General features: G+C 39.2%; 2 protein-coding genes across 2 annotated transcripts in view; one reads left to right on the top strand and one right to left on the bottom strand.

The window, feature by feature from the left end:
• Nucleotides 1-18772, top strand: part of LOC109968552 (alpha-1,6-mannosylglycoprotein 6-beta-N-acetylglucosaminyltransferase A-like) — a 20615-nt gene extending 1843 nt beyond the window's left edge. Inside the window, exons 2-16 of the mRNA XM_020614897.1 lie at nt 2812-2995; nt 4092-4168; nt 4477-4566; nt 4709-4774; nt 5883-6059; nt 7061-7230; nt 7513-7638; nt 9382-9515; nt 9979-10112; nt 10589-10732; nt 12281-12427; nt 12630-12743; nt 12877-12951; nt 13053-13210; nt 14246-18772. Coding sequence (XP_020470553.1) covers nt 2827-2995; nt 4092-4168; nt 4477-4566; nt 4709-4774; nt 5883-6059; nt 7061-7230; nt 7513-7638; nt 9382-9515; nt 9979-10112; nt 10589-10732; nt 12281-12427; nt 12630-12743; nt 12877-12951; nt 13053-13210; nt 14246-14447 — 1983 coding nt within the window. The 5' untranslated portion in view covers nt 2812-2826 and the 3' untranslated portion in view covers nt 14448-18772. The remainder of the gene's footprint in view (nt 1-2811; nt 2996-4091; nt 4169-4476; nt 4567-4708; nt 4775-5882; nt 6060-7060; nt 7231-7512; nt 7639-9381; nt 9516-9978; nt 10113-10588; nt 10733-12280; nt 12428-12629; nt 12744-12876; nt 12952-13052; nt 13211-14245) is intronic.
• The window catches only part of tmem163a (transmembrane protein 163a), a 49648-nt gene continuing 38597 nt past the window's right edge, over nt 15895-26945 (bottom strand). Inside the window, exons 6-8 of the mRNA XM_020614883.1 lie at nt 21965-22048; nt 20556-20697; nt 15895-20350 (exon numbers count right to left, since the gene is read on the bottom strand). Coding sequence (XP_020470539.1) covers nt 20290-20350; nt 20556-20697; nt 21965-22048 — 287 coding nt within the window. The 3' untranslated portion in view covers nt 15895-20289. The remainder of the gene's footprint in view (nt 20351-20555; nt 20698-21964; nt 22049-26945) is intronic.

Raw genomic sequence — 26945 nt, 5'->3', positions numbered from 1 at the left:
GGGAAAAACGCAGACCTATTTTGGCTTGGTCCTGTTGCCATGGTGACTCGTAATGTCTTCACTCCATTGTTCAGGGCTTTTTATAGTCGCGTGGCACGCGCCTAACTCTGAGTCAAACAACTCAGAGTTGATTAAACCAACTCTTTTCAGCTGTTCTGAAACCGAGTTCAGGTTTGAACTCTGAGTTTGTTAAACCGCCTTCTTGAAATAGGCCCCTTGTCTGTTATTGGGTCTGATTTAAAAATGCCACAACATTCTGGTTATTACTTGAACTATTCCAGATAGTTCAGTGAACTTGCTTCTTAGATCAGGTCATGCAATTTGCAAGATTTCCTCCTGAATGACTGTGTAAAAGCTGTATTTGTACATCATGTTAGTATTTGTTATTGTGCACCTTCATAAACAGTCTGAAGTGATCAAAGGTGTATATGCATTTTGGGGTTAATAGAAATATCCTTTACCTCTTGTTTTATTATTGAAATCAAGGCCATGCTAGCACCATACCTGCTGCGCCAAAACAGAGTAATGCCAGAAAGTAGACTGACTACATTTTTAGCAGACTGTTGCACATCAGTAATGGAAAAATGTGTCCAATTTTAGATGGATGTTGATACTCCTGACTTTGGAGTTGTCTGGAAAGGAATGGAAGTGAAACACTTTGATAAAAAATGGGCAGTTTATTCCAAACAGGTGTGCTCTAAATCTGGCAGTAGTGAAGGCAGATGAGGCCATTAATCCTTCTTTTACAACAACATAAAAACAAGCAAACAAAAAAAACTGGCAGCAAACATGTACCGCACCATACTGCCCCCTGATTAAGACGTATAAAAACAGGTATGGCTGTGGAGCTGTAATCATGTAATGCCCCTCATATTTCAGGGGTTTAGTTAAACCTCACACATCAAACAACTGAAAACCAAAGGCTGAAAAGATGACAAGTTGACATAAAAAAAAAAAACACACAAGTCTAATAATAATTAGGAAACTCATAAATTCAATACAAACACTGAAGGTTTAATATTGTAAATCCCAAATTGTGTTTTTTGACATTTTATAAAAATGGGGAAGTGACAGTTGTATTATATAATGACAACCCATTTTTCTGGGAACATGATTTTTTTCAGGAGATATTTATGACTTGATTCTAAAACGTCCAATACATCACTGTCATAAGTGTTAATCACAAAGACTCAGAGTGGCCTCTAGTGGAAACACTAACATCAGGAACAGACGGCTTTTTACCCTGAAGTGTATGTTGCGTGGCGCTCTTTGTATAAAGTGTTTTGAGAAATTCTCCTACTCTTTTGCAAATATCAAGGATGATTTGAGAAATGTACCAAAGCGACAGAGAAAAGCTGTGAGCAAAACGCCAACATTGACTGCAGATTAGGTAGCTGATTAATTTATACATTTACTATTTTATACAATAAAAAATAACAACGGTATTTTCATCACAAAAGGTACAGTAATTAAGGTACAGTATAGTAATTGTGTGCATTTCAGGAGAGGTCGAGTGGAAACAAGTTAAGGTAAAAAAGTGTCTTGTTCTTTATAAATTCAGGTCGTTTTTTTTTTTTCATCTCAAGGAATTAGTTATTTTGTGTGCAAACATAGTACTAATACAACAAGTATTAATTTATCAAGAAAATGAAAGCAACCATGTACCTACTATATCAGATGACGGCCAGACAATGTACAGTAGGAGTAGAAGGCTAATGCAGTTGTACCACATGCCATAAAATTAAGATAACATGCAAAACAAGCCAGGCCTTTTTTTGAATGTTGGTGTCATGACAGCAACTCTAGTTATGCAGGCAAGCAGGTTGGTAAACTGGTTGTATAATGGGACTTGATGGTGAATGTTTCAGTCGTTCTGAATGCAGAGTTCTTGCTCATCTCAGAGCACTGTCCATAGGCAGGAGGTTTATTCTCAAGGACACAGGATTTTAAATAACAAAGTACTTGTGCTTAATGTGTTAATTCAGTTGTATTGGGAGGACTGCCCAAAACTCCAAAGGTAAGTGTTTGACTTCTTTATTGTTACTGTGGAGATCATGCGTACCTGATACAATATCAGTATGTCACATTGACTTAGAAAAGTGCACAGTAAAAGCACCCAAAAGATGGGAAAAGAAAAGCACAATGATATGGGTTTTTAAGCAAAAAGGCAGCATCAGCAGCATTAATCACACGTATACTTCTGAATTATTCCTTGTCACTCTCTCTCGCTCACTTTACAAGTCAGAGATATTCCTTAATTCGTGTCTCAGCAGTGAACATGCAGCATTGTACGATACATTGTGCTAAAGAAACATTGCATTTAAAACACGTTTGTCTCCTTTGGTTTGAAATCAGACGCCCACGTTATCCAACTTCCAGCTCTCTCAGAATGATGAGAAAGCTGAAGTGCACCCCGTGGAGGGTCTTGTGTGTGCTGCTGGGTATTGTTTTCATCGGCTGTCTGAGTTGGCCATTTTTCATTCTGGTCTGTATCTTCATTCTTTCAACTAACATGGTCTCACTACCAACATAGAGTTTACTGAAGCACTTATCTGGTCCTGAGCTACTTATAAGTAAACACAGGAGTAACTGTATTTTCTTTAAACTTGTAATGTGTAGTCGCTGAAACTTGCTAATAGAATGAACTCATGATGAACTATGTCTCGTGAAACCTCAGCTAGTTTACTTCAGGTTACTACTTTGGTTTGCTTTGTGTTTGATGGCAGAAAGAATAAAAATGCTTTTTCTCTCAAGCTTTTTCATTATGTTATGCTGTGTCTTTTCTATCTTAAATTGTTTTAATGCGTTAAGCCGGAAGACGTAACTATGATCAGTCACAGAGAGAGGCAGCATGTCGCAATGTGGATAGAAACAAGCCCAAGGCAGCATGTCGCGATGCGGATAGGAACAAGGCCAAGGCAGAATGTCACGATGCGGATAGGAACAAGCCCAAGGCAGCATGTCGCGATGCGGACAAGGACAAGCCCAACTAGAGGTGAGAAACGAGCACAAAGATACTGAGAGGAGTCGGGATAAAAAAAGGGGTCAATCAGAAGGGTTCAGTAGAAATATAAGTGCTGTACTAAAACATTCTTTTCTCTTGATGTAAGAACCACACACTTTTCCTCCTCACATGCCATTAAACAGTGAGGGTAGATAGATGTGTTCTTCCTCCTGGGCAGTTCTAGTTCCTTTATTTGGACAAGTTATAGCTATTCACCAGTGGAGCTTATTTGAATAGATTTGCAAGTTCAAATGAGAGCTATTAGAAGAGATACGGGATCTAAAATGGAGAGTAATAGTGGGTAAAATGCTGTGAATGTATCTGAGTGATGTGGTTCTAGTTCTTCAGAATTCTGCTTAGGATTATTTTCCTGACCATGACAGAAAACATTCTTAAATAGATACCCTGTGACTAAACGTAAGACAAGAGTAGAAATGCTCTTATGCTTTGCAGAAGAAACTAAATCTTGCAAAGAATTTCAAACTCGTTTTGAAATCTTTGTCACTCGACTACTGAGGCAAAGCTACTGAGAAATTCTGTAATAATAATGGTAACAGGGCAAAGAGTTATACATTACAGTGACACCAGTATGCAAATGTTCTTGTGCTTAAATATTCACCCATTCTCAGGTTGTCCTTGTACTTGTGCTCACTCTGAATATAATGCAGAGATTATGCTAACTGTTGTCATATCAAAGCAGTGAACTGCAGTCGTTGTGACATTAAAGATTAAAATTGGATATTTAGTTTTACTTATACTTTGTCAGCCATGTTTTGCCATCCATTTCTCTGCATTTTTGTGGCTTCTACAATTACCTTGTGTACAAATGAAATCTTTAAACTCCTCCAGCAGAAGCCCTCGCTCTGCTGGGGTGACAGACTGCACTCTATCTTTGTGCATGTAGCCAACCAGAAACCAGCTGATCATGGTTTTGATTGTCCATACACGTTATGTAGTCTAGCCACTGACCACAAGAGCACACACTTATATCTCAGTTGGCGGTGATCACCCCAGGGTTCATTTCTCTTCAGTACAGTGCTCATCATCTTTGAATCAACAAAAGTGCTATTGCTTGTGTGTTTCTTAGATGATCAAACCAAAGAACATATTAATTGCACACTTCCACCGATGGATGGATACCCAGAATGTGAAGGGAAATTGAAGGTAATATATTTCTTTATTATTAAAATCTTATTGGTAAACATTCCTAAGAATAACTATATCAATTAGTGGTAATATAAGTATTCAAATATATTGTCAGAATAGTCAAGTCCTCAACTTGGTTTGAATGTGATATAATAGAAAGTGATTAAAATGGATGGTGGCCTATAGCAGCAATGTCAGTGGTGGTTTTTAGATCCTCATGCTCTCCACTATCTTAAAGTAAGTTTTGCGTTTCATTTTGACCAAATACTGTGTTGATCCTGATTATGCACTTTTTTGTGGCCCTTTGTTGTTTGCTGTTTTCCCAGTGGATGAAGGAGATGTGGGAAACAGATCCTTGCTACAAGAGTTTTGGGGTGGATGGGTCTCTATGCTCCTTCCTCATCTACCTCAGCGAGGTACCCACGTAGTTTCACTTGCTGAGTAACCACCACAAACCTCAACACATACAGCAGTAATAACTTGATTCTAAACACAATAATGAAAATGTTTGTGATTTTGTGTTTGAGTTGTCCCTATTGCTTCTTGTATTTTGTAAAGATAGAACCCTGGTGTCCTGTTCTTCCAGGCAGAGTGGGTTCCTCAGAACTAGAAAAGAACTTGGAGGTAAAGGCAAAGGTCAAAGAAACAAGACTGTGTGTTATTTGTTTTTTTGTGCAGTGTTGGGGTGTGATGTTTGTTTCTAATAAGGCAAATCTGAATTGTTCTAGTTCTTACAATTTTGTCACTGTCATTTAAGCTGCTTTGCTACTTGCCAACATAAAAAGGCCCATCAATGTCAGTCTGTGGCCTTCACTATCAACTGTCATTTGTAAAATCCTCTTTAGAATTTTTAAACTGATAGCTTTTTTTAAAGTAAAAGAATTGTGAGTGGAAAGTACTGTAGCATCATTAACACAAATAGATTGCAGACAATGGCAATAAATTCCTGTTCTGTAAAAAATTTAATTAATAAATAAATAATACACTGTAAAAAATCATATTTTTAGAATTTTTGAAAACTGTTTTTTGGTCAGTAAATTTTTTTTCAGATGTTTAAATCATTAATAACTGATAAAATGACAGAAATAAAATCAGTAGATGCACAGATTGATCTGAGGATATTGGCCTTGAGTGGTGACCGGCGTATCCGATTCTGTGCCGGTCACATTTAGAGACACAGCAGCCAACATCGTACATGCAAGTGGCACAAGCCAAAAGCATAGCGTGTGCAGCATGTGTACCTCGAGCAAGGATCACGCTCGTGTTTGTACCATGCACATGTTCACTCGCGTACTGTAATATCTTGGTGCACAAAAAGGACACAGATAAACCTACAGAAACTCTGACTATGTGGGCTCAGTAGTAACTGACATTCTTATGTTTTTATCACCTGTTTGAAGAAGTATTAATATTACACTTCATTTTTAGTTGGAGGTTTGTTTAAGGGAAAGACAGAAAATGTAAAATGTAAATACAAAGTTTCATTTTTCATTACAATTTAATTTTTAATTTAAAAAGATACTGTCAGTTACAATTCTTAGGGACGGACAGATGTAGGCTACCTACAGATATACAGACATACAGATAGACGACCTGAAAACATAATGTCTCCAGATGTGGCTATGCCAGCACAGGGGCTTAATGACCAGTGAATTGTGAAGGGAATTAGAATTCCAAAACAAAGAAACAAAAATTAGTATAAAATAAGCTTGGTGTTTTCTTAATTTTTCAGATGGGGTCTGAACAAGCAGTTGTACGGGAAAGTCTAGAAGGCCTGTATTCATCTGTGGGAAACAGACCCCAATACAGCTGGATTCACCAAAGAATTCATAGTATGAAAGAGATTTGGGTGGAGGCTGGACGGTCTCTTTCAGCAAAATACAACCTCACACAGCGGAAAGCCAAACAGGTAACATGGGCCTAGTCATTGTTTTTACTGGAATAAAAGATTCTTTGACCCACTGTCCTTGCCAAACATTTTGCTCTTGCATGGCGATATTCTTCATCTGAAATTCAAAGTCATCTAAACACTTCAAATGCTTTTATTGCTTCTACTTCGTCTCCCGCTGCACTGATTTTGAATGTGTCATAATCCAAAGATTGGCAGGCCTGCTGTGCATAGTTATGATTGCTAAGCTATTATTATACAATCACTGTTCAGAGGCAGGCTTTAGCAAAAAGATTTGATTGTTAGTATCAAAAACTGGGTATTAGCAGTATGGTATGGTACAATACCTTACCTTAAGTGCTAATTTTCATCCATACGTCTCTACTATGTGCTGTATATAAATATAGTATTATATACTATACACAGAAGGAATGTTAACTAAATTAAATACCAGCAGCTATACAGTACAGTATATCATGCAAATATCCACAAAGATGCAGACTCTGTGATGAGAGGGTTGATGGAGCCAGATTTTGTAGGAGTAGTGCCAAAGCTCTCTTTCCCACTAAAAGGCCACTCTTATGGCCTCTGTACCTTACTATGGCATTTATGGACTTTAACAAGAAATAAAATATTAAGTGCATTGCAAATACTGCACTCTATCAGTCAGTTTTGATTTCTTTGTCCTTTTGTAAATAAAATTATTTTCCAGTAACACTGAAACCAGTAAAAATGCATAGTACAGAAAAATAATTGCTAAAATACTTCCTGGGTGAGTAGAACATTAGTTCCCAACTCTCTTCCATACTTCCATATAGAGTAGATCTAAAATAATTTTATAAATGGTAGACAAGCTTTGCATCACATTAAGGTACTTAATGTTGTCAAGGAAGAAATGAGTCATAAGATGAAGTCATTATCCTCTATCTAGCCTTTTAATTAGATACAATGGCTGTTTTATTATCATTGTTAGTATTAAAAATGAACAATGAGCATCTTCCCCACCATTCCACACCCCCCAGATCATAGTGCATCCTGGTGCAATAACATATGAATCGGGTGTAAAAATAGCAGAGTCTGCCTTCCATGGCGGCCCTCTTGGGGAACTAGTCCAATGGAGTGACCTCATCTCCACACTTCACATCCTGGGCCACCATCTTCACCTTTCTGGCTCCACGTTCGATCTCATGGAGTGAGTACATATGCATGCAAAAATAACCTTTTGTTGCAAACTACTTTCTATTGGAGTGACTGGTGTCACTGTTAGAAGAATGAAAGTGGAAACATTTTCAAACAGTTAAACAGCATCTTATACAGTAAATCATAGACTGACCTTGTTTGACAGATGGACAGATTTGAAGTTATAATCATGATAGTTGGTGTGCATACCTAAAGATGTACATCCACTCATTCCATAACTTTCATGTCTAAAAATATTTTGTGTCTATTTTTGCTTGCCTCTCTGTCTCTCTAGTTTTCTAGGGATTAAAAAAGGTGCCTGCCCTCGTTATTCAAGGGTGAATGTAGATCTGATCTATACAGACATTGTCGGCTTTAAACAAATTCAGAAATCAGCTCCAGTGATCTGGTCCCGATATAAGTGAGTATCACGATATGGTCCTGATATTACTTTAAAGTGTTTATGAGTTATATAAGAGTAAATGTGATATACTGTATGTGTCTGTCAACATTTGATGGTGAAGCCTCTGGTAAAACACAGAGCACCATTATCATCGAAAGTATAGAGTCAATGATATAATGCCATTCACTGATGTTTTGGCAATTTAACTAGATCCTATTTGATTAAGCTGAAAACATTGTGTGGTATCCTGTTTGTCTTAAGTCTGAAATATCAAGAGAGTGGCGAGATATGCAATTTTCCTAAATTCTGGCTAAATCCAATGTAATGTCATGTTGCAAAGGGCACATATACATGATGGGACAGATTGATGAGCTACTGTAGATAAGAAAAAAAAAATCAACAACGCACAAACAATATTGCCCCTTTGTGGTCATTTTGTATACTTTTGCAAGCAGTTCAATGCCAAGATAAAACTGATCAAGCCACAGAGGATGTGTTCAGGTGAGAAATACAAAGTTTAAAAGATATACAGTTCTGCAGAGTGCAATGAAGATCTGATTCAGTGAAGAAAAGGTCAAGATAGCAGGCCAGCAGAGAAAGAGTGAAGTAGTAATTATGCCGGTGCAGAGAACATACAGCAGAATGTAGAGCAGTTCAGGTAGATTTTCAAGTAAATGGTGATTTTAATGGGTCTGAGCACCATGACAGTGTTTTAATGCCATGCAGTCAATCAATATATTTCTAATATTAAAGTCTGAGTCTTCTGAAAATAAAGTTGGAATATTCTGAGATTAAAATAGGAATATTTTATTTTATTATAATAACTTTTTACTATGACACTAAAATTCTGTTGTAGAGTTCAGATCTGCTGAGTACAATTGATAAGAAAACATCTGCTTGTATAAGAAATAGCATCATTTCAGAGAGAAATGGCAGTAATGTATGACTTAAAAGACAAAGTTAATTGGAGATGGTTGTAGAGATAAAAACAAATGTCAAAGTCAACAAAGACGATAGGAGATGGGGGTACAGGAACATGTCAGGTTTTTGTCATTATTAAGGAAAAAGATACGGTATGACCAAGGATAGAGGGAAAATCATAGAAAGTGAACAGTTGGAAATGGATCAGATGTCTACATATAACATTTATAAAATAGCACTATTATAAAAATTAAACTTGCATATATGATTTTAGTATTTTTTCTAGGTGGTTTCTTTGGATATTTAATTTCTGGCACTGAACTTTCAATCAAGTGACTGTAATGTATCACTAAAATGTAATCGTAAATTTCATGCATAAACATTTGTGCAAATGAAATGAAATGAATAATGTGTAGCTGGGGGACAGCATGCAGCTGCCACCTCTATGCCAACTGTAAGTTGCATTTATCCGTGTGAATGTATGCTTGAGTGTGAATACGTTATCTGCGTAAACATGCCAGCGCACTGAACGTCGGCCTCATCACACAGCATTAGTGTCCAACCTAACTGGTGCTCTTGTGGAGGTACATCTCCCCGCTGTAAAAGCCGGTGGAAAGCCTTGACATAAGAATGGAGGCTGTAAATACTCTGCCCAAAGTGCACAGGCTTCTGGCAAGTGTACATATTGCATCAGGTTTTAATTCTGTTCTGGTTATACAATATGTGTTTCGATAATTGAGTAGGTACAGTAGGTGGCTATGTAACCAAATAATGCTTGGTCTTGTAATTGCTGTCAGTGTATTTATGTGTGTGGTGTATGTATTTGTATTTATTAATCAGGTGTATAATTCGGGTGTTGGATTCTTTTGGCACTGAACCAGACTTCAATCATATAGCTTGGGCCGAAAAGCACAACCTTAAGAGTCCATTTGGCGGCCTTCATCTGGTCCCACTGCAGTTCTACACCATGTTCCGTATGTCTCTGGCTCTTGCTCTTTATTTTCTAACAGTCTAATTTTTAAGTTCGTTGTTTACATATGTTGCCTGATTTGAGAAGAATTAAAAAATGGAAACTTGAAAACTTTTATAGAAGATACAAATATACAGATGGGTGACAAATGAAAGGAAAAACCAACATAAAGTGTCCTAGTAAGGCGTTGGAGCTCTTTTAGAGAGATGAACACTATTCTTCAAAAAGGTAATCATCATCAGACCCATCACAATCATCATCATTCAGTGACCCCTTGTGCTCTGTGGATAGGGGCATTGTCATCCTGGAAGAGACCAGTCATTTTTTTCAGGCTTTTCCTGTAATTTGTCACCTGTCTGCATGAACAGAGTTTTTTATCAGTGACTTTAAGATTTAGTATTTAATGCACCTTGGAAATCTTGGATATGATGATGATGATTTTATGTGCATTGTCTTACTGTGAGCAGCTCATACTCCAGACAACACATTCTTGGGCTTTGTGGTACAGCACCAACTGAGCACTGAAGAAATTGAAAAGCTCAAGTCTACCAAGAGACAGAACCAGGCTCTTGTGTATGGCAAGCGTGCAGAGTTTTGGCAGGTAACAATATTCAGTCATTGTAATAACCTGAAAAATCAGTTTGCTCACCAAAGTTTTTGGAAGTACTCTATGAAATATTTATTTTTAAGGCACCAATCCTGACTCAAATAGAGCATGTATACTTTCTCAAATACTAAGGAAGAATACAATTTCTAGTAAGCAGAGACTGTGGAGAAATATTGTTCCATGTTTACAGCAGAAAACTGCAAAATTCATAAGTATAAAGACTGGAAGACAGGATTTGAAATGAAGGCACTTTCTGGGAGCAGCACTTTGGTTGCTATTATATGCCTTAAAATGTTTGGTCACCTCATTTTACCTTTTAGATGTTTATTATTTTGTGGGTGTTGTCTATGTGGTGTCTTTATATTTCATTCAGACACCCCCATTAAATACACGCTTGGCAATGGAAAAGCGTAAATTGTGTAATGTCCACTGATGTTTCAGCAATTCGTCTTTCTGCTGTTACACCACAGGGTAAAGAGGCTTATCTGGATGTTATCCACAAGTATTTGGAGATCCATGGGACAGTTGATAAAAATACTTCAATTCCAAGCTATGTGAAAAACCATGGCATTATTAAAGGGACTGCAGTACAAATCCTGTTGAGACAGAGCAAGGTAAGCATGAGGTAAAAGGGACCAGTGACACATGCCCTTGGGGCCCACATAGGTCCCTTTAGTTTATCCTTGTCCATTATATCCATTATTGTACATTTCCTTATAAGGGAAACCGCAAACATAGACAGGGAACCCAAGCTCAGGCACACAGACAAGCAGAGTAACAGCTACGTTTCAGTTAACCAGCTGAGAAGACTTACAGAAAATAACAAGAACTGAGTGGAGTCATATAAAGAAGGGTGTGGTCTAACCTAAAAGACTAGTGCCCTCAGGAGCAAGTGGCCGATCCTCCTCACCTCGAGGAGACACTCACACAGTTATGGGAAGACAGACAAGAAAAGGTGGGGCTGGATCAGAAAACAAAGGGTGACACATACTGTCAGGAATGTATACAGAAAACACAACATCAAAATAAAAGCATGCAAGAAATGGTGACACCAAATAAAGAACTGATCATAAAAGCAGGAACTAAACACTTGGACAAAAATAAGAGAATGATTAGTGTAAAGGGTTTTATTTTTTTCCACAAGCACATTAAACTGTACTGGCTGATGGCGGACAGCCTGGTGGACAGTCTTCTAAAGACAAATTGTCTTGTCCCAAGGATAATGTTTAGCAGGAATAAGGAAACTCTCTCCTCCACAATTCAGAATTAATGTTTAAAAAACCACTTCCCACATAGAAGCCATCCCATGAAATTATTTGATATTTGTTATGAAAAGCTTCCCTGGATAAGACTGATTTTAGCAGGCTTCTAACAAGTTTTTGATTCAAGCATTTTCTGAGTGATACAGTATTTATTTGTAGTTTAATGTGGCAAGAAGAGAATAAGAAAGCACTAATTCTTCCTGGAACACTATCACAGGGTTTCTCAAGGTGCTTGACAAGCACACTGTGGGTGTTGTGTAGGCTGTTCGCGGCATCGTGGAGAATTTGGAGAAGTTCTTCTGTGGATTAGGTTGTCCCTTCATGTAATCCCAGACTGTATTTCCAGACCAGGACTCTGGGAGGAACATGCCATCTTTAGAAGAACTCCTTGGTCTTCATGTCACTGAAGATACTGTAGTTTTTATGACTCACTGTGTGTTCGGGCTGTTGGCATGCTGATTTTAGGAATGATCAGCCCTGATGGCTTTGAGTGATAGAGAAGAATCTAAACATTCAAAAATAGCCATTAAATATTTACAATAAACCAAACTGAATATGATCTGGATTATATATCTGTGGTGGATGCTTACAGTTTTTATAAAATCATAAGATGTGTGATAAAACTGTGTAATGCACATATGTGTTTTGAGTTGGTAAATAGGACTCCAAACATATCATTGTTTTAAAGGATTAATTGTTTTCACACTGTTCAACAATTCTGCATCTGCATCACACACTGTGTACAGTAGCATCGAGTTTGGAGTTCATCGTGTATTGTGTTGGTCTTTACTGGCACCATGTGGTGACAGTAAAGAAGTGCATAAGTGTATTATATTTTCATGTGTTTTTTTTATATTGAGAGATTCTAAAATAATGTTTTCAATCTGTGGTCTGTTATAGGTTTTTGTGGGGCTGTCATTCCCATATGAAGGCCCTGCCCCTCTGGAGGCTTTAGCCAATGGCTGTGCTTTCCTGAACCCCCGGATGCACCCTCCCCAGAGCAGGCTGAACTCTGACTTCTTCAAAGGAAAGCCCAACATCAGAGAGGTCGGGGGTCATGTTCAGAACGGAGACACTTTCTAGCAAATACAGTATTATTATACATTTTTTTTTATCTTTGTAGAACCTTTGCTGTCCTTTGTTTTTATACCACCATCAAGTTAACAACAATGAGTCAAAGGACCAGAGAAAACACTCCAGTGTCTTTGGCTAATTTCTGTATTTTTCATAACATCTGTTTGTGTTGCAGGTGACATCTCAGCATCCATATGCTGAGGCCATCGGCAAGCCCTACGTATGGGATGTAGATATGCACAACCTCACAGATGTGGAGAGAGCTCTTACTGGTATCCTCAGTCAAAGTGTAAGCACCTTCTAAATATGGTGTCAGTATAGTCCCACAGAGCACAGTGGAATTACAGAAGAAGCTAAGTTTGAAAAAATGCAAGTTATTTTGTAATTGTTGTGTGATAATATTTTTTGCTTATGCATTTCAGATTGAGCCCTACGTTCCATATGAGTTTACTTGTGAAGGAATGCTTCAGAGAGTCAACATCCTGGTTGAAAAACAGGTTGGAGTAGTCTGGGATTTGGGGGGGTGTTGAAAAAAGCATGAGAAAGATGCAGATGTTTCTGCTTCTCTTTTCTCATGTTGTTCTCCTTCCTGCTTTAGGACTTCTGTTCTCATAGAGAGAGCTGGCCCCCAGTGAGCGCGCTCCAGGTTGTGAAGGCTGAGGCAAACACTTCCTGTAAAGAGGCATGCCAGAAGGCGGGGCTAATCTGTGAACCCGCATTCTTCCCAAACCTGAACAGCCCTACGAGTTTTGCCAAGTAAGTACACAGGTTGCAGTGCTTACACATGAACTCACTTTCTGAATTTCACAATCTAATGTGTCTTATGCTGAGGGACCTTTTCACTGCCGGGTCACCTACTGCACTGTAAAAAACCAATGCCGCAATATCATGAAAACAGATTTATGACTGAACTGAAAATAAATGACAGTGGTTTCAGAGAAGAGCAACAGCAAAATATCTTTGGAGTGTAGTCTGTGTCATCAGGCTAACACCTTTGGCAGCCATCACACACACTGTTCCAGAATATCACTTTTTGTTTTTAGAATATTACATGATAACATTACAATAACACAACTTTACAGTAATAAATACTAATACTTTGAAACATTACTGTGTACTGAATGTTGTTTATTACAAATACTAATACTTTGAAACATTACTGTATGTTGTACTGAATGTTGTTTATTAAAATAGGAAACAACAAACTCAGCATGTACAGGATACACTGTAATAAGATTATCTATGGCTATAACATTAACCCTATGACAAATGACTACTTGTTATTGTTATTGTGCCACACTAGAGAATAAAAATCAGTTAAACATTTGAGCAATTGCCATCGTAGGAAAAGCATTTGCATGGCCCTTGAAACAAGCTGCAATTTAACTGTGTGTGTATACGCACGCTTCATTCTGGTATTTCATCAAATAGCACCGCACCTCTGCCTAACAATACTGTATGCGGTTTCCCTTGTTTACAAGTTGTCACAGCTTTTCATTCCTGGGGTGCTTTTGCAGGTGAGTGGAAAATTTCAGGCAGATTGTTTTCTAAAGCTTCATACATCTTCATTGCTCAGGTTCTCAGACCTGAGCCATTGGCCTCAAACCTAACCACTCCAAATTATCAGTAAACATAATCATTTTGGGGTAGAACTTGTTGTACTGTAGCACACAGCCTGTACTTCAGTATCTGACTGTGTAGCTGAAATTCATCATAACCATTTGAATTAATGGCTTGATGACTTGATACACTGCTGCTGATAATTTCTTCCCCTTTCTGTTTCCTTTACAGATATGGTGTAGATTGCCAAACATCTCAGTTTTCTGACAGTAATTTGGTGCTCCCAGCCTACAACGAGGATAGTAAACACTGCCTGTTCCAGTCTGATTCACTGCTCTTCAGCTGTGTTAGATCAGACCAGTCCCTGATTCGCATCTGCCCCTGTAGAGACTACATTAAGGACCAGATAGCATTATGCAAGGAATGTGTCTGAGTGCTATAATGGACAATTCTACTGGTAAATTCTGGGATTAAAGTACAGCAGCACCTCACGCCAACGTAACCATTTTCACATGGCCCAATTGTTCACAGCAGGAAGTCCACAGGAGTCATTTTTGGCCTTTTTAATGTAACACTGGCAGATGTCTGATATGCATCTGAACAGTACTGATGTAGGTTTAAATTCAGTGTAGGAGCACAGAGAGCACCAACTGATCCTTCATGTAGGTTTCTGACCTCCTCAATATAGTACACGCACATGAATGAGAACTTGAAATAGTGTTTTAAAAAACAGGTGTCATAACATTGAAGGATTCAGCCACACCCCTGTTCCATTCAGCTGGGCATGTGTTTGACAGAAAATATGCAGTGACCTTATTCACAAACACCTGTCATGGTTGGCCTGTCACCATTTAGGGATTCCAATGTTATTACAGTGTTGAGTATTTATGTGCTGGCATTTGACAGTTGGTCACACGTCAGCTTCGCTTTTACAAGCTCGTCTCTGATTAGGAAACCAAGTGATTTAGATATAAAGCTGCAGCCAGCAGATAGTTAGCACTAAAACCATTAACAGGTCCCAAGATAACAAAATCTGCCAACCAACACCCAGCATCCCTAAAGCTCACTAATTAACATGTGATGTTTATTTGATTTAAACAAAACAAAAAGTCCATGTTGTGGTTTTACTGGGATTTATGTGGATGATTATATCTTGGCCAGATGCAGTAATGTCCTGGAGCAAACTTGTGATTACCATGAAGCTGCAGGGCAGGCAACCAGCAGCTTGATGCTCCTGCTCCTGTCCAAGAAATATTTTGAGGCATAAACTACCATGAATGCATTGTGTGTTATTTTTACTTGGGGTTTTGGCCTTTAGAGGTGCTAATAGGCAGATTTTTTAAAAGCCCCAGACAAAGGCAGGCTAACCGTTCCCCCATTTTCAGTTGTTGTGCTAAGCTAAGCTAACCTGCTGCTGCTAATAGCTGCATATCTAAATATGAGAATTGGTATTGATCTTCTGGTCTAACTCCCGGAAATACAGCGAATACTGGTTAAGGAAAAGGGAACCATTCCTGCACTTTATCCACTGTAGTACTGCATAATACCAATTAGGCCAATATAGTAATTTGTGCACTTAATGTATATGATTTTTTTATCCTCCCAACTTTCTTTTACCTTGTCTTTTTTTACTTTCCATATAGGCACAGCAGCTTACTGTTCAGTTTGGCAGAAATTATACAATTAGACAAACGTGATTCCTTATTAGTTCTTTAGGGAAGGGTGGCACTGGTGTTAGCAGGGATGTGGTGCTTAGTCTCATCATCAGTTAGTGACTGCTCTATGTCTGTCCCTCTTCTCTACCCAATTTAAAAGAAGGCCTTCCGTCAGGGCTGTTTGGGGTTTGTGGGGTTTGAAACAAGACCATATCTCAAAAGTGCTGACGAATAAGCAGGATAAAACTTTATTAATCAATAAAACTTTGCTCTTTGACAAAGACATACTTCATTGTTCTTTTACATAAATACATGGTGTTTTACATCATCTGCAATACCACTGATGTCATTATTGTACAAACAGACAGTTAAACATTCTATTACGTACACTGTAGTTAGATTTGTTGTCAGTTCTGTTACATATTTCCATCTGTGCTTTGTATGTGTGTGTGCACCTGTCAGAGTTTTTACAAGTCCATGCAAAGCCTTTAGCAACAGGGAAGAAGGTTGTATTGCTATCATAATTTTGTGAAATGAAGTAGTGTAAATGATTTGATGCCTTTTCTGCACCAATAATAAGATACACACATGTCAAAAAGAGCAGATGTACATTTGTATGCAAATGTTTGGACACCCCTGGGCAAACGACATACTTTGCTGATTTGTGAAGTGAAAATGCAACCTATGCAGCAAACAGCAGAATGCTACTGTAATGCCAAATGTTAATTCACTGTTTCAGAAGCCAGCCTCCTTTCACTTTCGTGACTCACTGCATGACATTTTAAATCAATGAAAGAAAAAGTAACACTGCATTAACATTTGAAGAAAGGCTCATTTTTAATGTCTATTTGTTGCAGGAGTTGTATTTACCTCTTTTCACTTCAAAAAACAATCTGTAAACTTCCCACAGATGCCCACATTTTGCATGCAACTACATAATTTCAGTGATTTGGCACAGAATAATTAGGCTGCAGTATTAAACTTGTTTTTGGACTGTTTAAATAAACTAACACAGTTAGCAGTTTCATGGGGTCATTTCTCACAATCCTTGAACAGTCTTTTAGTTAGATGGAGCATGAGGGTCATGCTGCATGGGGCAGGTCACGGGGCAGAAGGAAAAAACACGTCTTGAATGAAATACAACTGCATACAAGTGCAGCCCCTTCAAAGATTTCCCACCCCTGAGAAGTGTAAGCGGGCCACAGACACAATCTCAGAACCCAGCCAAGGTTTTTGGAAAATACTTCCTGTCTCATGCCACTCTCACCTGCTCCAGCTTTACTTTGGCCACTGATTACTTCTGATCACTTACACCTGCTGCTCATTGGCCCTGTTCTGTCAGCCTTTATATTCAGTTGCTGGTTTGTTTATTGACTTCTACTGTTCGGATCCCTGTGCTGCTAACATAGTGTTCTCATTTACCAAAAGCTTGTCCTGCACCTGTTAACCGGTTTGTGCCCAGTTTTGTCATTTAGTTTCTTTTCCCTCTTGTTGTTTTGTCTGTCGGCCTTTAGCCTGTGTGCTCAGTAGCTGGTCATACTTGTCTTGGTCATGGTCTTTTGTTTCTAGTTAGTTGTATAATTGTGTGTCATTAGTTGTTGCCTGTCTTTGGCTCTTGTTGCCTTGTTCTCCCAGGCAGTATCCCCAGTTATTGTACCTGTCCCAGTCATGTCTTTTGCTTTGTGAGTTTACTATTCCATCCACTATTATTTTTGTCATTTCCAGTCTAGTCATTGTTTGCCATTTGTCTCTACCCATAGCCTCACGTCAGTGTTGAAATTGCACTGTCATACTTGTGTCTCCTTGTTTATTTGAACAGCTGTTGCCATTATTAAGTATTTGAGTTCCTCACTATACTTTTTATGTTTGCATTTGGGTTCCCCTCTCTCACACCATAAGTCAGCATGTAAACACTGTGCTTTGCCAGTAAGTCGTTGTAAAGATTGTCTTTTATGCATCTAAGAGAGGTGGAAAGATTACAAATCTGTGCACCGTTGGTGAGTTGACGTGGTGTGAACTGAGTTCCACCTTCAGTTTATAGCTAATCCTTATTCTTCACCCAATAAAACTAAAGAATATCAATTACATAGTTTTGCACCCCATCCAGTATTTCATCTCATGCTTGGTAATTACAGAGTAGAGAGCAGATGTAGGCCCCTTGATGGTCGCTGTCCAAGGTTTTGTATCTGTATTCAACCTGGGCTAAATATAGATGCTCCCTTGGATTCAGTTCAGTGAATATTAATACTCTTGTCATGGCGCTTCCAACCACAAGGAGGCTCACCAGCATTATGGATCCACATTCATAGAAGGAAAAAAAGGTCACCAACACTCTACCTGTACCTTGACTAATTGTGAGAATGTTTGGTCACTAGTGAACTTATCCAGTATTTGTTTGTACATAATACAGCATCTGTCTATTTTTGTTGTCAAATTAAATCCATTTGAATTTGTACAAAATCGAATAATTTGATTTCTTAATTAGACAAGGTTCTTTGAATTGGAAAACAAAGATAAAAAGATATTTGTAATCAGATAAAAACAGAGCTGAGTCTTGAAGAGTGTTGTCAGATCACACCTACATCCAGTCTGAGATTTTCACTTGCACTCAAAACAATTACAGTTAGACTTGTGATTTCATTTCACCATTAATCTACAGTAATATGCAAAACATATATGTGCACTAGAGTAAACATTGCTGGCTATATGTAACATTGATCATCCTGTATTTTAACTATGAGCTGTCTACTCCAAAAAGCCTACTATGCTGGCCATAAAGCACTATGACTATTTGTGACTTGTATTACTGAAGGACCCAAACAGTGTAATAAACATATTTACAGACTATGAGGTTTGTATTTACATTGTCTGTTGCACATAATGATGAATGATAACAATGAGGATGTGCAGAACAAATAGGTAATAATTAGAGATGCAGACAGAGGAAAATGCACTCTGCAAATGATTTGGACTGTATGTCTGTGTCTTTGTGCTTAGATTCATCTTAGGTTTTATCTTTCCCATATGTTACAGCCAAAAGGGGAAAATAAAATATTAATAAAAGTAATAAATACCCCAACCTGATTAAGTACAAACTTCCATAGACAAAATCATAAATAACAGAATCACAGCTAATTGTGGAGAAAACGTTCCTGCAGAGTTTAGTGCTTTAAGATCTATTCGTGAACTAAAGCTGAAAGCATATTGCAGCTAAAACAAGATAATTGATGTGCTTTTGCTGTTTTTTATCATCTTATAAAAACATTACTAATGTCATTAGTGGGTAATACTTTGGCAATATTCAAAACTGCAAGTAAAAAAAAGTTTTTAATGGGTTACAATAAATAACTAAGGTATGTGTGTTGTTAACAAAAGATATGTACAATATGGCAATGAAACATATGTTAAGTCAGATGCAGCAGTTAAGATAAAACTGGCTAAATACCCTGAAGTAGTTTGTAACCACCCAATGTGGGAACTGTGCTGAACTGTCAGTAACAAACACCTATGGAAGGAGGAAAACTCTGCTCTCGTGTGTTTGGACACATCACAAACAGTGCAGTAGCTATGCAATGTAACAGGTCAGATAACCTCAGCTTTGTGCACTTAGGTTTATAGCCACTGTATGATAAATATTTGTTTGTAGTGTCTCTTTTTTAATGCTTGATTTCAGATCAAGGCTGACCTTGATTGCAGTGTTTACTGACTCAGTATTGCTTACTGTATGGGCTCTCTGTCAAAGTCTCTTTCTCTCTGCTTTTCACTTTGTCTTTTCCTCTTTCAGCAACGAATAAGGATGTATAGATGCTGGTAAGCTTTTTACTGGTTCTCTGTGTTTTAGAAAAGGAGGACTTGTACTTAATTATAGCTAAAAGTAATAACAATACTAATAAAATAGTGGGGATCACAGCTCAATATAGTTTGTATTTTTAATTAAGATATAACAGGGAGATATTTTAAAAAGTTCTTCATACTTTAATTGTATGTGTATATGTTTACATGGGTAAACATACTGAGTTTTTGTGTAGGCCTCGCTTAAATACAATCTACTGCTTCTGAAACATTTTGATTTTATTACCATTATGCCCACAAAGGTAGTAGCTAAACCCACACAGACAAATCATTATACTGCTTCTTTCTGTGTAAACACTGCCGTGTGTGAATGGTGGCGTGTTAGCAGCAGGTACTGCATGTCCAGATTGAATGAATCAAAAGCCTCTGTTGGTAGACAGGAGTCTCAAATGGTGGTTTCACAGACAAAAAGTGACAAAGAGAAGAAAAGAAGGAATTCAATGAAGTGCTGTCTTTCCAGGAGATGGTCTTCCATCATGTCCTTTTCACTCAGCATCTCTCAAATGTCTGTGTGCATGCATGTTATGTCTGAATGTATCAATGTACTACTGTATGTACAGTATATACAGCATATGCCTATATATGCATGTATTTGAGAACATGAGTGTGTAACATTTGTATGTATGTGCAGGTGAAGTGTGCATGTACAGTAAGTGTGTATGAAAGACAGAGAGAAGAGGGCGGAGGACAGGAGGCAGCCAGGTGTGTGGGTACGCGTGTGTGTGTGTGTGTGTGTGAACCTGCTCGTCTGGTCAACACACAGGTCTCTCACTCAAAGCGTTCATAGTTCCTCGTCTGTCTCACGCGGGGCACCATATCCTTCAGGAGCCTGTGGAGACAGAAACAGTCTCATTGGAAAGTAAGACTATAAATGTGCACACATTACAATTCCAGCAGGGCGTCTCAGCCTGGTTTGGCACCGCAGCAAATTCAGAGCTGTCAATATGATGTGAATCTGGCATTAATATAATATGGATATTTCACACCAGTGGCTCAAACAACTGTAGATGGGAAATAAACTGTTTATCTCTTACATGACCCCATATGCCATAATGATGAGTCCAATGATAACGCCCATGGTGGCATCCAGAAACCAGACGTCAGTATGGTGCTTGAAGACTTCGGCGCTGATCAAAATGGAAAATCCCATAACAGCTCCAATCAGGGAGTTAATTCCTGAAATGCATAGAATATGGAAAATATTTTGTCTGCTTTGTCAAATGTGATACACAGATTTGAACATAAATCAAAAAGTATTCCAGCTTAGCAAAAGTACTAGAAACTGCTACCTGGACTCTGTCCAGTGGTAACAAATCACCAAGATCAACACCCCAAAAGCTTACTCATTAAAATGTTAGAATTAAAAATTTAATCCATATGTTACATATGTCTCAGACTATTAGCTGGAAGTAGTAACTAATTTAGAGGTGCTGGTAGATGAATTCTGACAGCTGTGAACAAAGTTAAGATAGCCATTTCCCCTGTTTTCAGGGTTTATGCTAAGCTATGCTAAGTTACCTGGCTGCTGTACAGACATAAGATAACTTCAAATAAGTGTATTTTTAAAATATGGAAGCATCCCTTTACACGGTCCTCTACCATGCAGATGGCAGATGAGAGATGTTCGGTTGGGGTTGTTTTTAAAACTGAAATATAAGTGGCTACATAATTGTTAACTGTATTTGAACTACCCAATATAGTGGCTGATGTTCCTTTATAATTACATTTCTCCATGTGTGAAAGGTTGCACAGTGGATTATTGTCTCGCCTGCAGTAAGTGTATAGTCTTGTGGGAAATAAATCCAAGCTCAGAGAACAGCAACCTCAGGTTTATTGGACTGATGCCCTGTGCCTTCTGAGACCTGGGGAGAGCAGTGTGTCTTGTGTTTGCCAACGTGTGCATGTGTGCGCTATACTGTGGTTTTTGCATGTGTCTAAGAACAGCCAATGGGTCAAAGCCTATCTATTACTATGTTCAGTTCAGTTGTGCAAACAACTCTCACACACTTAAACACACACAGATACACTCTGTTGTGTGGTTTTTGGTTTGGGGTTGTCATGCTTGCTTTTATGTTTGAGGTTAGTGCAGTCCAGCTCCCACCATAAGGCTTTTACATTTGGTTTTCAATTTTAAAATTTGTTTTTTCTCCACCACATTCGACATTCATAGCTTTGTAGTTGCTTTGGATTCAAACATCTCAGTCTGAATTGCATTAATTTACTAACATTCTAGTTTTCTCTGTATCATTCAAAACTACCTACTCTCAGTCTCTTTAATGAACACAGATTATTTACTGTTAACACAGAACGGATAAGGAACTGACTAATGAGTTATGCAAAACCAGCACCCATCTTTCAGGCCATTAATTGTATCGTCAAACACTGTGTGTGTCCAGTTTTCCCACTGGCACATATCTCTATATTTATCTTGTATGTAGCTTACCATCAGTGATGAGTGCCCGGCTAGTCAGCACTTTTCCCAGCATGAATTTGGCCACTGCCAGCACAGAGCATGTGAGCCCGCTCACTGGGGGGGGGGGGGCATACTTTTAAAATATACCGTGTTAGATGAACTAAGATCACAAAAAGGGAGGCAAAGCAAAAGGAAACGCAAACCAAACATAGAAAAAGCTAAAGTACGGCTGTAAAGAGAGCATCAACATTCGCAGGCAGACAGATTGTCCCACAAAGCTTTTGTCAGCTGCACCATTAATAATATATAGGTTTGACTTGGTGCATCAACCCAAGGTCACACAGATGATGCCTCTAAGTGAGGTGGGGGTCTGGTGTTTTCAACTTAAGTCTCAAACAGACTCAGCAAGCACTGGGCCCAGGAGTATTTCACCATCAGATTTAATTGGCCCAGCAGGGGGAGGGAGACGGGGCAGGGGAGAGAAGAAGAAAGAGAGAAAGAAGAAACTGAAACATTTACTTAAAGGACATGTACAACATAAAAACTTTTTTAGTTTTTTCTGTTTGATTTCACTATTTTTGACTACATGATTATTTCTCATAGCGGTACCATTTGGATAAAATTAGAGCAACCTACTGCAGTGGAAGCTAATGTGGGCCTCCGCTTACACAAATAGATGTAACGTTGTCTTTCCTGATTTGATGTCAATGTACTCAGATTGCCAAGAATTTCCCCTCCAGATATACGTCTGTTAGATTTACATTCTCAGAAAATAAGTCAGAAAAGCAGGAGGACAAAAGTAAGTTACAGCTCTGACACACAAAAACTGGACACCTGTAGTCCTCCAGTGTCTCAGGTGCTCACAAAACATTATGTATTTCATTAGGCTGAAGGAGGCAAGAAAGCCTAAATGTTTTGTCCTTATGTAGATTGTTAAGTGTTAGGAAGTTAGGTGTGAGGAAATCTCATTGAGATCAAGCTTAGAGAAAAAGCTGTGATAGTATGTATGTGTGTCGCTGCATGCACTGTTGTAAATACATGTATTGTATGTGCCCTCCATCTGTGTCCAGCTCAGAGGCAGGGAGAGCCTATCTCAGCTCTCTGTGTTTAATCAGGCACTAGACACTGCCAGACTGCCATGAGAGCAGCAACACAGGACGTGATACGAATCAGGATTCCTGATTTTCTGCACCCCCTGTCCACTCAGTGGGATTTTACAGCCCCATACATCACGGTACCAACACTCTTCAGCATTCACATCATATTGCACATTGTTCTGCAGGCTGCTCATCTTACATGAGAACAGCGTAATCTTTCAGAAGAGCCAAATTTAGTCAATGGCATCATCAAATGAGGAATGTCCCTCTGTAACGTTTCTTTTTTTTTTTTTTTTTATAGTTTCACCTGGCTCTTTCTGTCACATGCACTGTCTGGTAGACACACACAAACTGACCACATCAACAGATCACAGTTGGTATGATAAATTACCCCTGACTGCTGTCTGATGTAAATACCACTATTTTAGTGAACAAGTCTGTTTTTGCCAAAAATATTTTAAAAAAACTTGGATACAAAGAAAGAGACAAAAATAACAGTGAAAAAGGCAAAGCAGTAAAAATAAACATGATAATGGAAGGAGACAGATTAGGAGAACATGTAGGTGGGATAGAAAGGGAGAGAAAAAGGCAAATGATAATAAATAAGGTAGTGAGAGAATAAAACAAAGAGACTAGATAAATGAGAAGGAGAAGGAGACAAACCTATCATGTAAAGTCTTACATCAAATTTAGTCAAGCTAGTGACAGGACATTCCATACAGTGACAGATGGCTGAAATCACACTTTAATAAAGTGATGATAAATTAGATTTACTGTACATGTATATGTACAGAATGCACTTTGTTGCCATGCAGAAAAACATCCATTTGATTTAAAAAAAGAAAAGCAGAGCTAGGTGAAAGTGTTGGACCCCTGATTGCCAGAGAAGGTACAAAGATGGGAGCGAGATGATGAGGGAAGCGTAGAGAAAGAGAGAGAATGTCAAAGAGACAGACGACAGTAATAGGCTCTTGCTGGTGTCAGGAAGCTCCTTTGAGACCAAACGCCCACAGTTTCTATTAACATAATGACACTGGAGTGTCAAATGCAGTCTGCAAAATAGGCTGATGCCCGCAACTTGTTTCACTACTAGCTTCCATCTCTTAGGTTTATCAAACATGCAGTTAAAAGAAGAGGAAGGCACACACACACACACACACACACACACATTTGGTTTGTCTGGTACAATCTCACAGTAGAACTCCCTTTCCTTACCTGTTTTTCACTTTGTTGACTTTATTGTCAAACTCTTTGGAAACAGCTATCCTATCAGCTTAAAGTGTAAAAATCAGTATTTCCTCTGTGTCTTGGCTTCACTAATTAGGAGGGCTCAAAACCTAAAAGGGGAAGGCTGCACTGGGCACTCCCCCAGCAAAATGATGATGGAAGAGCTGGGCTGTGCCCCAGCAACAGTAAGATGAGACTATTTTGGGACCTTATTCATAGTCTTAACACCTTGAGAGTGGGGTGGGGTGACTGGTGGCGTGATGCTGACATTAAAAATAAAGTGTGTGCGCGCTTGTCTGGGTGTGTCAAACAGAACAAAAGTCAGGTGGATGGAGACAAACTGACATCAGAAGAAAAGCAGAGGGTGTGTGTGGGGGAGGGCATGTGAAGATGTGTGCAAAGACTATGTAAGTAGGATGATTCCTGCCTCTTTTCTTATAAACACATTTTGTGGAAACATCGAAGCAAATGAGCTGAGTCTTTTTTATAGCACTGTAGAGAATCATTAGGCCCAAGGTTAGGTTTGAACAGCTGCACTGTCATGACACTGGCAGATCCTGGAAAAAAATCTTTAACCTTGAATTCAACAGTACTTAATAAATAAATGCCCTAAGCAGGATGGAAACTCCCAAATGGACGATTTATCCCTGCAGTACTGTATATTGTTGCAAAGCACTGGTATTATAAACAGAAATCCGAGGGTTTCCTATTTAAACACACATGATTTACAGTCCGGTTTCAGTTTATATTTTTTTCCAAATGTAACACTTTTAAAAGGACAGTTCAGTGATTTACTCATCACACAAGAAAAAGAGGAAGTTATTGTGTACAAAGTGACAAAGTCAGCTTTAGGAAGACGTTGGGGCAAATGGAGCAAAGGAATTTTCCACAGGAGACTGCGGTCCAATTCCAGTGTGAACATGCTGTAGTGTTTATACCCATGACGATTCCACAACCATAATGACATATTTATAACTGAATGGATAATAATGAAGTAAGTAGGTATGGTTTATTTATGTAATACTTGTCTAGATCAGAAGTCACAATATGCTTCACACAAAATTACAAAATACAGCTACTATCTATATCCTATAAAAGAGCAGTACCTTCATAAAAAAAAACAAAATAAGAACAGAAGTGGTTTTATTATAACACAATAAAACCACTACTCAAAAGCCATTTTAAAAAGATGGGTCTTGAGCCAAGCGGAGTGCAGCCCGGGTGGTTGTGAAGGCAAAAACTCAGGTCTGGGAGGAGTTCGGTGAGGCCATGGAGAGGGACTATCGGTCAGCCTCAAAGAAATTCTGGCAAACCGTCCAGCGCCTCAGGAGGGGGAAGTAGTGCCCTGCCAAAACTGTTTACAGTGGAGGTGGGCAGCTGTTGACCTCAACTGGGGACATCGTCGGACAGTGGAAGGAATACTTCGAGGACCTCCTCAACCCCGGCGTCACGTCTTCCAATGAGGAAGCAGAGGCCGGGGGCTCGGAGGTGAACTCGTCCATCACCCAAGCTGTAGTCACCGAGGTAGTTGAGAAGCTTCTCTTGATGTTGTGGGGCTGTCTTGGCTGACACGCCTCTGCAACATTGCGTGGCGATTAGAGACAGTGCCTCTGGATTGGCAGACCAGGGTGGTGGGCCCTCTTTTCAAGAAGGGGGACCGGAAGGTGTGTTCCAACTCTCTTTTTCTTTCCTCTCTCCTGCTCTCTTTTTTTTGTGGGATCTGCGCCTCAGCGGTTTCGCTTTCTGTAATTAGTAACTCATGGGTTGTCACGCACAGCTGAGGCGTGTTAGCTTAATGACTTCCCTATCTTATTTATACCTCTGGCAGTCACTCCGTCGTCGCCGGAGCATTACTTTGTTTATGCCTAAATATATGCATGTTTTAGATTTCCACGCTGACAGTGACTGTGCTGTGGATTTCTTTTATCATGTTGGTCTTTTGTATTTTCATCGTTTCATTATTTGATTTCCATGCTGACAGTTCCTGTGCGTGGTTTTCTTTCGTTTTCTTTCCACCTGTCCGTCCACATCCTGCTTCTCTCCTGGTTCCAGCCGTCAGCCAATCTACTCACCTGTTTGTCCTGGACTCCTCAGCCGTCACTGCCCTACTCCGGTTCAGTATTGTACGTGGACTCAGTTATGTTGTTATTTTGTGTTGTTTTTCCATTAAACCTCCATTTTTCCGCTAGCACCTGGGTCTCCAAACTTGAGTCCTACCCTAGTTCTCCCTCACCCTCCTGATGAGGGGAACTAAACCATAACGGGCAGGGCTGCCCTTTGTCACCAGTTCTGTTCATTATTCTTACGGACAGAATTTCTAGGTGCAGCCAGGGGCCGGAGGGAGTCCAGGTTGGGGACCACAGGATCTCGTCTCTGCTTTTTGCAAATGATGTCCTGTTGGCTCCATCAAACCAGGACCTCCAGCGTGCACTGGGACGGTTTGCAGCCGAGTGTGAAGCGGCTGGGATGAGAATCAGCACCTCCAAGTCCAAGGCCATGGTTCTCAGTCAGAAAAGGGTGGCTTGTTCCCTTCAGGTTGGTGGAGAGTTCCTGCCTCAAGTGGAGGAGTTCAAGTATCTTGGGGTCTTGTTCACGAGTGAGGGAAGGATGAAACGGGAGATTGACAGGCAGATCGGTGCAGCTTCTGCAGTAATGCGGTCGATGTACCGGTCCGTCGTGGTGAAGAA

Source organism: Monopterus albus, unplaced genomic scaffold (genome assembly GCF_001952655.1).
Source record: "Monopterus albus unplaced genomic scaffold, M_albus_1.0 scaffold153.1, whole genome shotgun sequence".
Lineage (NCBI taxonomy): Eukaryota > Metazoa > Chordata > Actinopteri > Synbranchiformes > Synbranchidae > Monopterus > Monopterus albus.
Note: the sequence above shows the minus strand (reverse complement) of the source record. Positions and strands in the feature narration are given on the sequence as shown.